This window comes from Triturus cristatus, chromosome 8 (genome assembly GCF_964204655.1).
Source record: "Triturus cristatus chromosome 8, aTriCri1.1, whole genome shotgun sequence".
Classification (NCBI taxonomy): Eukaryota; Metazoa; Chordata; class Amphibia; order Caudata; family Salamandridae; genus Triturus; species Triturus cristatus.
The window spans coordinates 146,902,796-146,918,244 of NC_140591.1; the positions used below are offsets into that span (position 1 = coordinate 146,902,796).

Genomic DNA, 15,449 nt, shown 5'->3' on the forward strand with positions numbered 1-15,449 from the left:
AGGCAATACACAAACTGCATGTGACACAAAGGTTTAATAAATGCATTCACTCATAGTAATATATACACCCACCCTACACACTGATTGTCCCATATTCCTAACTCTACACACGCTTGAAAGCACACAGTCCTGAGCCTTGACACACATAGACATAAATGACACACTTCTTTCTCTAGATGCACTGTAATTGATATACACAGCCAATACACACATTGTACGTGATACAACATTTGAATACAGACACACTCAATGCAATACATAAACCCACACTTTACACTTATGAAATATGAATGTAATTAAAGTGGTGGATAGGTTAGTCAGCTATTTGGATTCGGAAGGATAGCAGAAGGATAGAAGAAGAAGAAAGGTTTGTATTTATATAGCGCTTGTTATTCCTGATGAGGTGTTGAAGCGCCTTATTTTTCTTTTGTGTTTTTTTTGGTCAGTAGCACGCTACTCTGGAAACCCATTAAGGATTAGTGGTGAACTAGTATGGTGAAATATGAAAGTAATTTGAGTGGTGGATATTAGTCAGTTATTTGGAGTGAGAAGGACAGCGGTGGGATAGAAGGGGAGGAAGGTTTGCATTCATATAGAGCTTGTTACCCCTGAAGGGGTGTTGAATCGCTTTTCTGGCGAGTAGCACGCTACTCCGGAACCCATAAATGATTAGTGTTGAAAATTAGTATTATGAAATATGATGTATCAACACTAATCCTTTATGGGCCCCGAAGTAGTGTGCTACTCGCCGAAAAAGCGATTTGACGCCTCGTCAGGGGTACTAAGCGCTATATAAATGCAAATACAATACAATACATATTACTCTATTCTATTGACTGAATTATTGAACAACACACTATCCTGACACGGACACTTAAAAAAACGAATCCATCACTGTTTTAACACTTTGATGACACATAACTCTACTCACAGATCACACACATACTTCTAACTCCGTATACGTTTGAACACACACTCCTGTCTCCATTTACATGTTTTACAGGCACACACTACTGCATTACCTTTTATTTTTAAAAAAAAGGTTTTGAATATCATATACAAGATTGTAGTGCATTATTTATTGACAGGAGTTTGTGAACACATTTTTATACTTCTGAAATGTATTAAAAAATTAACACAATTAACAAGAAAGATTCTTATGAAAAGGATAGCACATGCTCTATGGTGCTCACTGCATACACTCTACAGAACAAACAACACCCACACAATCCACATGATGCAGATTCCCTACTTCTGTCTCCATACTTCTGACTCTAAGCATTCTTAAAAATACATACATTCCTGACTACTTACACTTAGACTGACACAGATACCCAAAATACATGACACTTACACACACTCCATGATATTTACACAACCAACACGCGCAGTCAATGGGATACAGATGCTCACCCATTACACTGGCAACACCCACTTGATTCCATACTCCTCACACACACACTTGTACAATACAGACATTTATGACCTGTATACACTTGGAATGATGGCACATACTTCCAACTTCATTTGTAAAACACATATAAATACTTTTAACTCCTTCCTCATTTGAACTCACACTGTCTCCAAAGACATTCTTGACAGATGGATACAGGAAAAAAAGTTTGCAAAAAGTACATGTGCATTCATAGTCCATTATTCATTATGAGAAGTTTGTGAAGTTTATATTAAGAGTACCTCACATTCCATGATGCCCAATACACACACTCCACAAACAAATGATACAGCCAATGTTATACATATGACTCACTCTTGACTCCATAGTCATTACTCTACATATGTTCAGACTGAGTTATGCACACCAAAATATATAACAGTTAACCACACTTCATGAGATATATACAAAACCAGTTCACATGACACAAACACCCACTCAGTACACTGGCAATACAGACTCCTGGCTCTATCCTCCTTATTCTAAACACATTTTGCAGAAATATTATATTTCTTTTAACGTTATAATTAAACATTTATTTAAAAAAAATATAAATAAAAACTTAGGCTGACATGGACTTAATGTTGGGTAATAAGTTAACATTGGATTTGCCATATAAACCATAAAACGGGTAGAAACTCAAATGTACCTTTTGAGATTTTAATTTGGAATGTGAAATTTTCCAAATATAGTTTGATATAACTTATTGAACATAAGGGCCAATTTAGAGATGAGTAGTTATTAAAACTCACATATGTTTGAAAGGACAATTTGCTTTTGGAATTTTATCACATGGATACTGGGATGGAGGAAATTCAGCTAGTGGAAACTACTCCGAATTCAGCTTTTCCTCCAGAAACTTGAGGACATTCCATTATCACTCAACTCTAAATCTGGGTAGTATTCTTTAATTGAGTGAACAGAAAAGGACATAATTACCTGCCTTTGTCTTGAATGATTTCTTCCTGTAAAGGAGTAGAGAATAAAAATGTGAGTCACATAATCCAAAGATGTTTACAAATAGAGAATTGAATAGAGGTTGACAAAACTAAAGTAATTTCCAGTTCACTTAAGGCTTCTGATGCAATGAGTACCATACCTCTACCATTGTATTTTATGTTTGTTAAAGTACAGGGTTATAAAGGTGAAGGGCTGAGAGCAAATTAAAGTCAAGGGTTTTATGGTCCTTAGAAGAGGTAGTTGCTGGCAGGCTTGACCTTAGAGCACAGTCAATGCACTTTAATGCTGCCTTGGGGATATGGGTTTCATACCTAAGAGAGTGAGAACACAGGCACCAATTAGCACTTACTATGTATGTGGTTTCAGACATAGTGGTCAATTCTCACCCACTACACATTTTACCAACAAACCTTCTGCAAATGGATAACACTTTTAATCTTGAAAATAAAACCTATTGGCCAGATAAACAAACCACTTTACCAGCTTCAAACCCTCCATTTCACTGAATCAGAGGATTTGCAACTGGTAAAAAGAATTTCTCAATGTAATAAACCCATTTAGTGATTTGGAAAAGAACGTCCACATCCCTAAATGGATTTAGAAATGGTTACTGATTTGCTATTTGAAAGGTCGTGTTTTGGGCAGTCCCTTCCAAATACTGAATCAGAACTCTATGTATCATTGACCTGCTGCCATAATTCCTGACATAAACTTTTGATAAGTTACAAACTCCCAGGTAGGAGTGGTAACTGATTAACAAAGGGCAAGGGGTCTGCTCTAGTCCTATGTTCGGAGATACTGTGTAACTGTTACGATGCTCGTCTTATAACAAGGAGATCTGGGTTTGAATCATGGCTTTAAACTTGAATAAAAGTATCATGCAATCGTGTGCTAATCACATTATCCCTGTCACTCAAAATATAAATATGTAATGTAAAACCTAACTACACAATGTCCTATCCCAAATAACTGGTTGAAGTCACTACTCCATTAAATCCTGTAATCCAGGCTCAATGTGCATAATGTTCTATTCACAGCACATCAATTTCACAGTATTTCGGCTACAATTACATGTACTTATTAAAATGCTCCACTCCTTCTTGGAACTATGTCTTTTTATAGGATATCTAATGCATGGGTTTTTCTACCTAAAAGTTCTTCTATCTTATCTTTGAGAACACTGAGGCTTTTAGGAGTATTAATTAACTAAAAATGGCATATGGTATTGAGCAGAAAGGTCAGCATCAGAACCTGTGTCTACTGGCTTGAATATAATGTCTTCACCAATAATTGACACAACAGTCTGGAACTGGATTTACAAGTAGCCAGGAGAATAAAAGTTTTTTTGTAAGCAACAAGGTAACCTGGATGATGAACTCCTCTGAAGAGTTCCTACTTTGACCCTTTCCCTCGCCAATGGCAGGTCTCCCCTTTCCCGCACTGTCCCTCCCAGTATGCTGTATCCCTAATCTTACACTCTGTCGTTTTTCATAGCGTCTCATTATGTAAGACACAAATCTACTTCCAAGCATACACTTAATAAAGATATTACCAAAACGTAAAATGGTTTCTTTTTTGAGGTTACATTTTTTGTGTGAAAAAAACAGCATAAACCTCTCCTAAGCTTAGGTGTTAAACTACTGGGTTCAGACTTACAAGTGAGCTTTTTCACCATAACAGACTACAAGGCAGATAAAAAGTGAAAGGCTATGAAAAAGGTAAATTAAGAACCACTAAGAGAACACACAAAAGATTGTATGCAACCCCACTAGTAGCAAAATAAAGTATATCAATATAATTTGCAGGTGATCCAATAAAACACTCAAATACTGATATCAAGTTCAGTTTTTGGTAGTATCTTACTGAATGTTATTGTTATTTGATACCCTAGTATGAGATGCATTACATCATAACCACATAAACCATAACAGAGGTGTCATATTTAAATTGAGATTACATGTTAGGTGGCACCTATGGGAACTGCAGAATGACCAGTATGAACAGGAAAAGGGTAACAAAGTCACACTGGTCTGAATATCATCTCCATTACTAGTTATTAGTATTAACAATAGGATTATCAGACAATGCCAACACCTTCCAACTTTCTACTGTTTTTCCAAAATCCCACAGGCACCTCTGCACTATACACTTCATGTCAAATCTTAAGCGGCTGACAAATAGATGTCTTTCACCTAACTGACTTTTCTAACTTAGATTTGCCCACAATAACTGCAACCAGTTAATTACATGAGCTCATGCATACAAATTGACACATTGATAGAGGTGGAAAGTGAATTAGGTTGCTAAAGCTGCATCAAGACACTATCTATGATCATTTCCATCCAGTTTCATGACACAAACGTATACTCTTTTGGATATGTATCTACAACTACAAAGACTTAATTATTGACCTTGATAAATAACTGTAGCATGATGAGTCAATCGCTGACGGTTGACCATATTTTCCTCCTCCTACAATGATCAGAGTCAGTATGACACTCGTTTTTCAAAAAAATGTAAATGGTAATTATATCAATGAGATGACCCAATTAAGATGGATGGTGCTGGCACAAAAAGGAAAACGCTTAACTGAGACAAATTCAGCTTTAATTCACTTTACGTTTTAATGAAAATGGATTTTGAGTCGACAGTCCATCATTAGGAGATTCCAGACCTTCTCAAATTCTACTACACTCCTAAAATCATTTGATAGATTACAAAACAACCTGCAGATAATGGCTCGCTGCTAATGTGACAAAATAAAAACAAACACTTATTAAGCATAAGGGTGTCCAACTGAGCTTTAGCAAGTTATCATACATGCCAGATTTTCATGATAGCACATTAAGTTGTTAAATTAGCATACAACAGATCTAAAGTGAAGCATTTTGCATAGTCAATGGTTATTATGAAAGTCTGCCTTATAATAATGTCCATGGTGTCATGATCATAATGTATGTCACACTCAAAAACTAGGAGTGTGTATAATAATATGTCCAAAACTTTGAAATTCATTGCCCTGTGGCCTGGTGTAGAAATCTTTTTTTTTTTTGTCAAAAGGGAATAAACATCATGTACAGAGAAATGACAATATAATCACAAAAAAAAGGTAAGCAATTACATCATTAAAATTAGTACAACATTTACATTAGATCTAACCCCTAACAAAAGAAAGAGATACTTGAAGACCCACAAGGCCAAAGTTAAATCCTATTAACAACCACTTTCCATAGCCCCCCATATGAGTGAAACGTTTTTAGAGAACAAATTCCTCTAGTCTTAGCTAGGGCCATCTCCCTTTCATATATTTATCTCAGTATTACCCACCACTCTGATGCCCTTGGAGGAATTAATGATATCCATGCCCGAGCAATCCACAATCGGGCAGCATCTATAATAGTGGAAAGAAAGGATCTTAGACCCTGATCTGATACTAACTTGTACCCGAGCATGATCTTCCCTTCTGTTAGTTGAAGATTCAAGTCTAGGTGGGTCTCAGATATCTGACCCACCTCTTTCCAAAACAAGCTCAGTCCTGGGCAGGTGGCAAACATATGTAAGCTTTCTGCAGTGACCAACCAACATTTAGGGCATTTGCCCTTGTCCCCTATGTCTCTTCCCTTATTCCGAGTCCAGTTGGATATTCTGTAAGGGGTGTAGTATAGCATACATATAGTTCAGAATTGTTGCAATTTTAAACTTATGGAGTATACTTCCTCATCCAAAGTTCTTAATGCATTGTTGATGGCTGAGGAGAACATTTTCTTTATCGTAGCTTACTCCATTTAGATGCCAAATTTGAGATGTCATGAATTCTATATTGACATAGTATCTGATAGACACTGCTAATTGAATGGCCTCTGGGAGTGTAAACATTCCATATGGTCAGAGCTCTCAATACCCTGCCACCCTGCCACCCCAGAAAAATAATCTCTGACCTGTAGATATTTGAAAAACATCCGCTGGGGAAGGCAGAATAAAGTTTGAAAATCTTTAAATGCTCTAAATCCATTAGAATCATACAATGTCCTACCTGGTTAACCCCGTTATCTGCCCATATCCTACCTACACCATCATGGAAGATTTCCGGGAGTGATGGGTTTCCTCACAGAGGGAAACTAGCATGAGTAAGAGGGAGGGAGCACTTAGATTACATTTCCAGCTACATATAGACAATATCCCTGGCTGTCTTAAAACGTACTCTTTTGAAGTAATTAGGGTCATTACTTCTATACAAAAACATTTGGCTATCAGGTCCTAATGCAAAATAAGAACAATAATCTTGACTGTCCATAGTAAACAGACTACTCAGGCGTCCCACGAAGGAGGCTCAGTAATATAATTAAAAATCAGAGAGCTAAATCCCCCCCCCTGTTTTTAAGGGAGTTTGATATATTTTATTGCCAGGTGTGGGTGCTTATAACCCCAGATAAAGCTGCTAATTGCCCCTTTTAGTTTAAAAAAAATAATTTGGGACCCATATGGTATTGCTTGAAATAAATAAAGGAATTTGGGTAGTATATTCATTTTAATGATTTTGCATCTCCCTATAATACCAATAGGTAATTTATGCCAATTCTTCATGCTTTTAATAACAGTCTGCAACAAAGGGTCAAAGTTTAATCCTACTACAAGTTCTGTCTTCGAGGAGATCTGAACACTAAGGTGCCAATTCCGATCCGGTAAAAAAATTCCCCGTCCGACTCGTATCCGGATTTTTTTCCGTCCGAATCGTCAAAGTAGCGTACAAACTGCCAAGTACGATTCGAACGGAAAAAAGTCCATACGAATCGCATTGGGAAGATTTCCCCACACGTCCTCGGGTCGGGAAAAGTCACCGACACGTCCCCGGGCGAGAAACCCACCGTGCGGAAAAATAAAGTCCGACTGCGCAAGTACGATCCCTCCCGTCCTCCCCATTTCACAACCGTACGCAAAAAACACCGTCCGAACCGAACTCCCATAGCAACCATGGAGACATGTGCCCGCATACGCGCCGAACACCCCACCACCCCCCGCCCGCGTATGTACGCCCCGAACCCCCACCCGTGTATGTACGCACCGAACCACCAGCCGTGTATGTACGCACCAAACCCCCCCCCCAGCCCTGTATGTACGCACCGAACCACCAGCCGTGTATGTACGCCCCCGAACCCCCCCCAGCCGTGTATGTACGGACCGAACCACCAGCCGTGTATGTACGCACCAAACACCCACCCCAGCCGTGTATGTACGCACCGAACCACCAGCCGTGTATGTACGCACCAAACACCCACCCGTGTATGTACGCCCCCGAACCCCCCCCCAGCCGTGTATGTACGCACCGAACCACCAGCCGTGTATGTACGCACCAAACACCCACCCGTGTATGTACGCCCCCGAACCCCCCCCCAGCCGTGTATGTACGCACCAGGTGCGTACATACACGGCTGGGGTGGGGGTTTGGTGCGTACATACACGGCTGGTGGTTCGGTGCGTACATACACGGCTGGGGTGGGGGTTTGGTGCGTACATACACGGCTGGTGGTTCGGTGCGTACATACACGGCTGGGGGGGGGTTCGGGGGCGTACATACACGGGTGGTGGTTTGGTGCGTACATACACGGCTGGGGTGGGGGTTCGGTCCGTACATACACGGGTGGGGGTTCGGGGCGTACATACTCTGCTGGGGTGGGGGTTCGGGGGCGTACATACACGGGTGGTGGTTCGGTGCGTACATACACGGGTGGTGGTTCGGTGCGTACATACACGGCTGGGGTGGGGGTTTGGTGCGTACATACACGGCTGGTGTGGTGGTTTGGTGCGTACATACACGGGTGGGGGTTTGGTGCGTACATACACGGCTGGGGGTTCGGGGCGTACATACCAGGGTGGGGTGGGGGTTCGGGGCGTACATGCACGGGTGGCGCTTGGGTGCGTACATACACGGGTGGGGGTTCGGGGCGTACATACCAGGGTGGGGTGGGGGTTCGGGGCGTACATGCACGGGTGGCGCTTGGGTGCGTACATACACGGGTGGGGGTTCGGGGCGTACATACCAGGGTGGGGTGGGGGTTCGGGGCGTACATGCACGGGTGGGGGTACGGGGCGTACATACACGAGTGGGGGTTCGGGGCGTACATGCACGGGTGGGGGTACGGGCCGTACTTCCACGGGTGGGGGTACGGTCCGTACATACCCCTGCCCACGCTCTGCGTGCCTGGGTACGGGCCGTACCCATGCCTTTGGTGTGTGGGTACGGTGCGTCCCACCATTGTTGCGGGCCGTGGGGTCCGCACCGTACACAGGCCTTGGGGGCGTGGCTACGGGTCGTACCACGCGTACCCCTACATGACCCCAGCAATGCTGGTACGAGCTGTACCAAGGCCTTTCTGACGTGGGTACGGGCCGTACCGCTATTGTTGGAGTGACGTAGGGGGACGCGTGGTACGTTCCGTACCCACGCTCTTGCGGCCTGGGTAGGGTACGTACCGGTTCGCGTGACCATCCACTTCCGTTGTGGCGGACGCTTGCGTTGCTGGCCTTGCCCCCACCCCCTGGAAGTGACCAGGCCCTGATGGTCAGGTATGTCCAGGCCATGTGTGATTTGGTACCATGTGTTGGTGTTGTGTGTCCTGCCCCTGCCCCCCCCTTTGCCCCTGGTTGTTGTGCTGACCTTCTGCGGCGTCTGCGTCGGTTCCTGTACGCCAGGTGGACTGCTAGGAGGGCAGGGATGGCACGTAGGTTCGGGTCCATGTCTGTTCGTCGCGTCCAGCTGCTCCTTGCGTGTGTCGTCCTGATTTCCCGGCAGTTTTTGGCAGCCGGTAAATATTTTCCGTGCGGGATGACGTCGGTTCGAATCGTACTTCCTGGTTCGTGAAACGTAGGCTGGATGCGTACCGACGTCACGTCGGCTCCTTTCAGGATCGGAATTGTGTTTAGTTTCTGTTCGGTCGGTGTTTTGTTCGAATCGTACGGAAATGGTGTTTCCGTATGAATCGTACTTGCATTTTCGGATGGATTTCGCACCGGGTACGAGTCGGACGGAGAAAAGGCTCCGTCCGACGGTTCGTACCCGGTTTTTACCGGATCGGAATTGGCACCTAAGTAGGTAGCTACCGAGCCAATCCCAGGAATTTGCCTTATTAGATTGATAATTAAGGAGGACTTATGTCTTACCTATATTCAACTTATAACCCGAAGAGGTGCCGAACTTATTAGCCTCAGTTTTAATAATGTTTAAAGCAGTTGCTGGGTCTACAGAAAAACAGCTATGTCATCAGCATAGGCAGTTACTTTTAGCTCACCAAACCTTATTGAACCAGGAGTATATGGGTATTTAAAAGTAATGATCGTATGAATGGTTCAATATATAATGCAAAGTGTAGTGGAGAGAGGGGACATCCCTGACGGGTGCCCCGATGTATCCGGAAAGAAGTAGACTGCGATTGTGAATAGACCAGTTTTGCCCTTGGTTTATTATATAGGGCATGTACCCATTTACACTACCGACCACTCAGGCCAAACTCCGCAAGTGTAGCCCAGAGACAATTCCAGGCTACTCGGTCCAATGCTTTTTCGGCGTCCAACAGCACCATTCCCATTTCTAACCCTAACTACTTCACTACATAAAAGGCTACTATGGCTGTGTTCACATGAGCTGTAGTATTCCTGCCTAATATGAACCCATGCTGCTGGCTTGACACAAGTTCTGGCATCAGAGGTGCTAATCAAGTTGCCAAGAGTTTAGCAAAGATTTTGGCATCTGCGTTTATAAGAGATATGGGGCGATAGGATCTACACTCTACTGGGGGTTTATTCTTTAAACAATATTTGTCATGTCCCATGAGTCAGGAAGTTCCCCACTATCGACTATGTATTGCATGACTTTACGCATTGGGGAAACAAGGCAGTCTTTAAAGACTTTATAAAATGTGACTGTTATTGTGTTGTCACCTGCTGCCTTACCAGAAGGCAAGGCTGTTAGTGCCTCCTGAATCTCCCCATGAGAGACCTCCTGACGAAGAACATTCATCTGCTCATCATTAAGCCTTGGAATTGCACCTATTTATATACTCAGCATATTTTTCAACTTCAAAAATATCGGAATGATCATATAGTTTTTGATAGAATTGAGCAAACTGTTCAACTATTAACTGAGGTTGTGTGTATAGTGATCCATTCTCCCCTTTAATATACTTTATCTGAATTTTAGATTTTTTATCGGTAAGTTGATGTTCTAAAATTCCCCCCACCTATTCTCCATACTCGTATTGAAGAGAATGTCTGTTGTGTCAAGCCGCATTATTTTCTTTTAGTACTCTACCCAGGGTGGAACGTTTCTCAATCAGAGTGAGGTAAGTTTGTGTTTGTGTTTACTCGTGGCCCCTCTGCCTAGCTTCTTCAGCGTGAAGAATTTCTAACTGTAACTAACAAGCTGTTCTAAAAACACTCTCTTTACTTCTATTTTGTTGAAAAATGTATTGTTGAGTAATGCCTCTTATACAAGCCTTCATTGTGTCCCAGACTATAAGAGGGGAAGCAGAACCAACATTCTCCTGAAAAAAGGGTGTAGTATTTTTCTTAATTAATGAGATGTATTCCTCATCCGCAAGCAGATATCATGGGAACGAGAATAACCGTCTTTGCTTACTAGCCACCTTTAGCTGAAATGAAAATAAGATAGGGTTGTGATCTTAAGTTGTCTTTGGGCATACCTCCATATCTGCTGATTTCAATATCTTATTATTTGCAAAGACCTTATCAATCCTGGAGTAGTGCTTATGTTGGGCGTTATAGTATGTATAGCCAGGCTCACTTGCGAATAGTGCCCGCCATGTATCCCTGAGACAATGCAGGCGAGCCACTTTAGTACCAAAGCCCTCCCTTTAACCATCCTTAGTGAAGCATGCTAATTAGTGGAATCTATGGCATAGTCCATAATACAATTAAAATTGCCGATAACTAATAGCTCCTCTTGCCACTCTAGTAGTTCTAATGTTAATGTGTCAAAAAGTTCAGACTCATCTGAATTAGGCCCATATAAGAGACATATTTTGTGTCATTAATTAAGACCTGTAGAATCACCCACTTCCCCGCTGATCATGAGAGGCCTTAAGAAAAGTATACTAAAGTGCCTTATCAATCAAGATTGCAACCCCTCTGATAGACATGGTCTGGGATGTACAAACGATTACTTTATAGCCAGGCTTTATATGCCAAATGAGTCTCGTGAGAGTGATTATTTGAGGTTTGTACATTCTCTACTCTTTCTGGACCAGCTGACGCTTTATAGCTGTGTTTAGGACAGAAACATTCCAGCACATACATTTAATTATTCCCATTGTAAAGTCGGTGGTATACCTCTATTAATAATCTGCCTATGTCCTTTTAAATATAGAAGGTCAAATAAGATTAATCTTCCAAACACGCTTGACTTCATGATTCCAATTCCCTAACTCATTGCGTTTCTCATCCCATTTATTCCCTTTGACATTTCCTCCCTCTTCCCCTTGACACCTCTTCCTCCATAAACGAAACACTGTACAAATAAATGAAATAAATTGGAAGACTTGCTTCCTGTGTAACAAAAAGCACTCCCAACACCCAGCCCTCCCCCCTGTGTCCTGAGAAAAGAATCATCCCCCCTAAGCTGTCGGTAGAATGACAGCAAATGGAAAGCACCAGAACCCGGGCTCCCCCGCTGCAGCATCCGCCCCACCCCAGTCAAATAAAAAGAACTTTTATAAAGAGAACAATTGAAGGTAATATTAGAGATAAACAGGCAAAAATACATTAGCGCATATATTGTCCAAATCAAGTCTCTTTTCATTCAGTACATAACCTGTCTTTCTACATAAGAAAAAGAGAGAAGAAAAAATTTCAGTAATGGGACATTAAGAGCAGAAACAAAGATGGTATAAAAAATAATTTAGATAGCCACTGTTATCAGCAATTAGCTCCTTGGTGCCCCCACAGACTAAGAACTTGCTAAACCTCAGTGTCTGTATGAAAAATGAGCGACCCTCTCTAATAACTTTTAAACGTGCTGGTTCCTGGAGGAACAGCTGTGTGCCTGCCGCCTTCAGTGAGTCGATCAGCTGGCACATTTTCCAGCGTCTGTCCATCGTGTCCTTACAAAAGTCTGATCTCACAAAAAAGGTTAGAGATTTGGTTGTGATGGGGGCTGTAGGGCGAGCTCTGAGGAAGATGGCCTGTCTCAGCAAGAAATTACAAATGTAAATTAGTATTAGACGAGGATGCTGCCGCTTCGCTCTGGATTCATGATTTAGAAAGATTGGAAGTCTATGAGCCTGCTGGATATGAGTGTCCCAGTCCCAGTCTGCCGGATCAGGAAATGCCTTTTGGAATAGCTGCACTGTGAATGCTTGTGGTTCAGATCCCTCTCTCACTTCAGGTATCCCAAAAAGTCCTAAATTATTCCTGCGTTGCCAGTTCACTAGGTCCTCGACTTTTTCCTTAAGGAAGATAAGCTGCTCGTCTTGTATCTTGATTGTTTTGGCCATTGTTGCAGTAAGATCCTCCATATCCACCAACTTCTGCTGTAGCTGCACTACACCACATGCCAGTTTAGCCACTTTACCAGTCACTTCAGTGAGAGCTTGCTTTATTAGAAGATTATCTGCTCTTGCTTGCGCGTAATGCTCCTGCGCCTCTGCCCTTTGATCGTGAAGGGCCTGGAGGATTGTAGACTATGAGGGTTCATTTGTGCAACAAGAGTCACTTGTTTTAGGGGGGAGAGAAATATTAATTACAGGAAGATCAGAGAGGGAGAGATTAGAAGATTGTAAATTTCCCAGGTTGGGCCTTAGGCTTTCAGACATCTCCCGTGACTTAGCGTTGTTAATGCCTTTCATTGCCGAGGATGGTAGAAGTGCCCCATCATGAGTAAGCGAGCCTGACAGTCTAGATATCATAGCCTTTACTTCTCACTTAGAAGTGACCCATTTGTGCAATGGACTGCTGTTAACCTCTGCCTTAGTTCAAGCTTGTGAGGTAAGGCCTATGCGTGGAGTCTCCAAATGTTCAATAGGCTTTTTCATGCCCTTTAAGAGTTTAGTCTTATTTTGTTTCTTCTTCCCAGGAGAGTAGGATTCAGTTTTTATATCCTCTGAACTTTTTAAAGCATCTGTGAGGGTTCCAGCTACACCAATGGGCGGAGGTGGTGTTGTAGACTCATCTAAAACATTTTTATGAGTTAAGTGAGTGCCTTGTTCTGTGAACAATTTCCTTGGATGTTCCTCAATGCAGGCTCCATGAAAAGCAACCTCCCTCCTGGGTTTTCAGACTCAAAGATACTGAATGAGGGGTTAAATAAGTCAGGCATATCCACACCAATTGCGTCTCCAGAGGTATTATTTCTTAATTGATTTTGACAGGCCTCTACCTCCTGGGCCACTTGAAAGCCCCCCTCCGTCACATTTACACTGTTTAATTCATTATGAAGTGAGAGCGTTGAAAGCATTTGTGGCGTAGGCACCATTTCTCAACTAGCAACATTGCTACTAGTGTTTTCAGTCATTTCACATGTCAAGCTCTGAGTTACTCTGTTACCTTGTAACAATTCAGCTGTTCACGCCTCCTGTTGTGTCCTGTTCTCAGCATCTACTGATCCATGGTTCCCATTCTCATCAGTGGCAGCTGCATCTTCATGTTCGTGGCAGACTGTCTTTAACAGAGTAACAGACATCGAAGTTTCTAACAAATAATCTAATGTACCACAGGTCTGCATAATCTTGGCTGCTTTCCAAGATTGTAATAGTTTCAGCATCGGCTTCCAAACCCGGGAGTCATTTCATTTTACCGCTTCCACATGGCACCCACATGCTTCCACCTGGGCTGTCAGGTTTTCCTTCATGACAGTCTCTAAGGGTGCTGGAGCAAGGATACGGGTGCTTCAACCTCCTCTTGGTGTGCTGCCTCTTTGCAGGGCTATACCGCTGGCTGGAGTCTGACCGAGTTAGCCTTGACTAGTGGAGAGCAAAGCGACTCGGCCCAGTGAGCCACCTCACAGTCCTGGTCAGTTGGAAAATATATTGTGGAGTCCGTGCCTGCAGCTCAAACATGGAGACGAGAAGGTCTCAGCTACTCCCAGCATCTTTCTTTGTTCCCGATGGATAATCCGTACCAGGAGACGTTTCTAGCAGTGATGCAGCACGTTGTAGCGGGAGCAGGCCCAGGTACGTACTCTTCCTTTTCCCCCCGCCCGTTCCCAGCCTGGTGTAGAATTCAACAAGAACAATTAATGGACAGACTGCAGAACAATGTCATACATTCACCCCAGTACAGAGATCTGAGCCTAAATCCATTGTTTTTTTGCTCACCATGCCATTCCAGTTTGGACCCAGCCATATGCAAATCAGTCTTGAACCTACACCCAATGGAAACAGTCCAGCCTGAACTACCAGGCCAGGTCCTCCCTGGACTGGAAACAAGCATCCTAGGACCGGTTTCGGGCTTTCAGCCCTCATCAGCCAGGATAGCGTTACTCCAGTGGCATGGAGAGCACGGGACCCACGTCTGGGCATACCCGTCCCACTCGGGGTGACAATTGAAAAAAGAACAATTAATGGACAGAATGCAGAACAATGTCATACATTCACCCCAGTACAGCGATCTGGGCCTAAATCCATCGTTTTTTTGCTCACCATGCCATTCCAGTTTGGACCCAGCTATATGCAAATAAGTCTTGACCCTGCGCCCAATGGGAACAGTCCAGCCCGAACTGCCAGGCCAGGTCCTCCCTGGACTGGGAACAAGCATCCTAGGACCGGTTTCGGGCTTTCAGCCCTCATGAGTTATGTGCCGATACGAATTTATTGGTATAAAAATTGCATCTAGCTCTTTTAATCAGCGAGTGACATTTTTTTAGTTCCTCTCTATAGGTGTTTTTGCTATTAGGGCTATAGTCTTTCCTCCTCGCACATTTTTTTGGCAACACCAAGTTCTTCTGTGAACCAGGGTGCAGACTTCTGAGCTCTGATGTTTTTTTTCCTGATGTTCATGGTACGGCTTCATCTAGTGCAGCCATTATCTA

At 42.9% G+C, this 15,449-nt stretch overlaps 1 protein-coding gene across 1 annotated transcript in view; it reads right to left on the minus strand.

Moving 5' to 3' along the window:
* The window catches only part of LOC146801705 (uncharacterized), a 46,797-nt gene that overhangs the window by 12,216 nt on the left and 19,132 nt on the right, over nt 1–15,449 (minus strand). Inside the window, exon 2 of the mRNA XM_085621166.1 lies at nt 2,393–2,418. Within this exon, the coding sequence (XP_085477292.1) occupies nt 2,393–2,418 (26 nt within the window). The remainder of the gene's footprint in view (nt 1–2,392; nt 2,419–15,449) is intronic.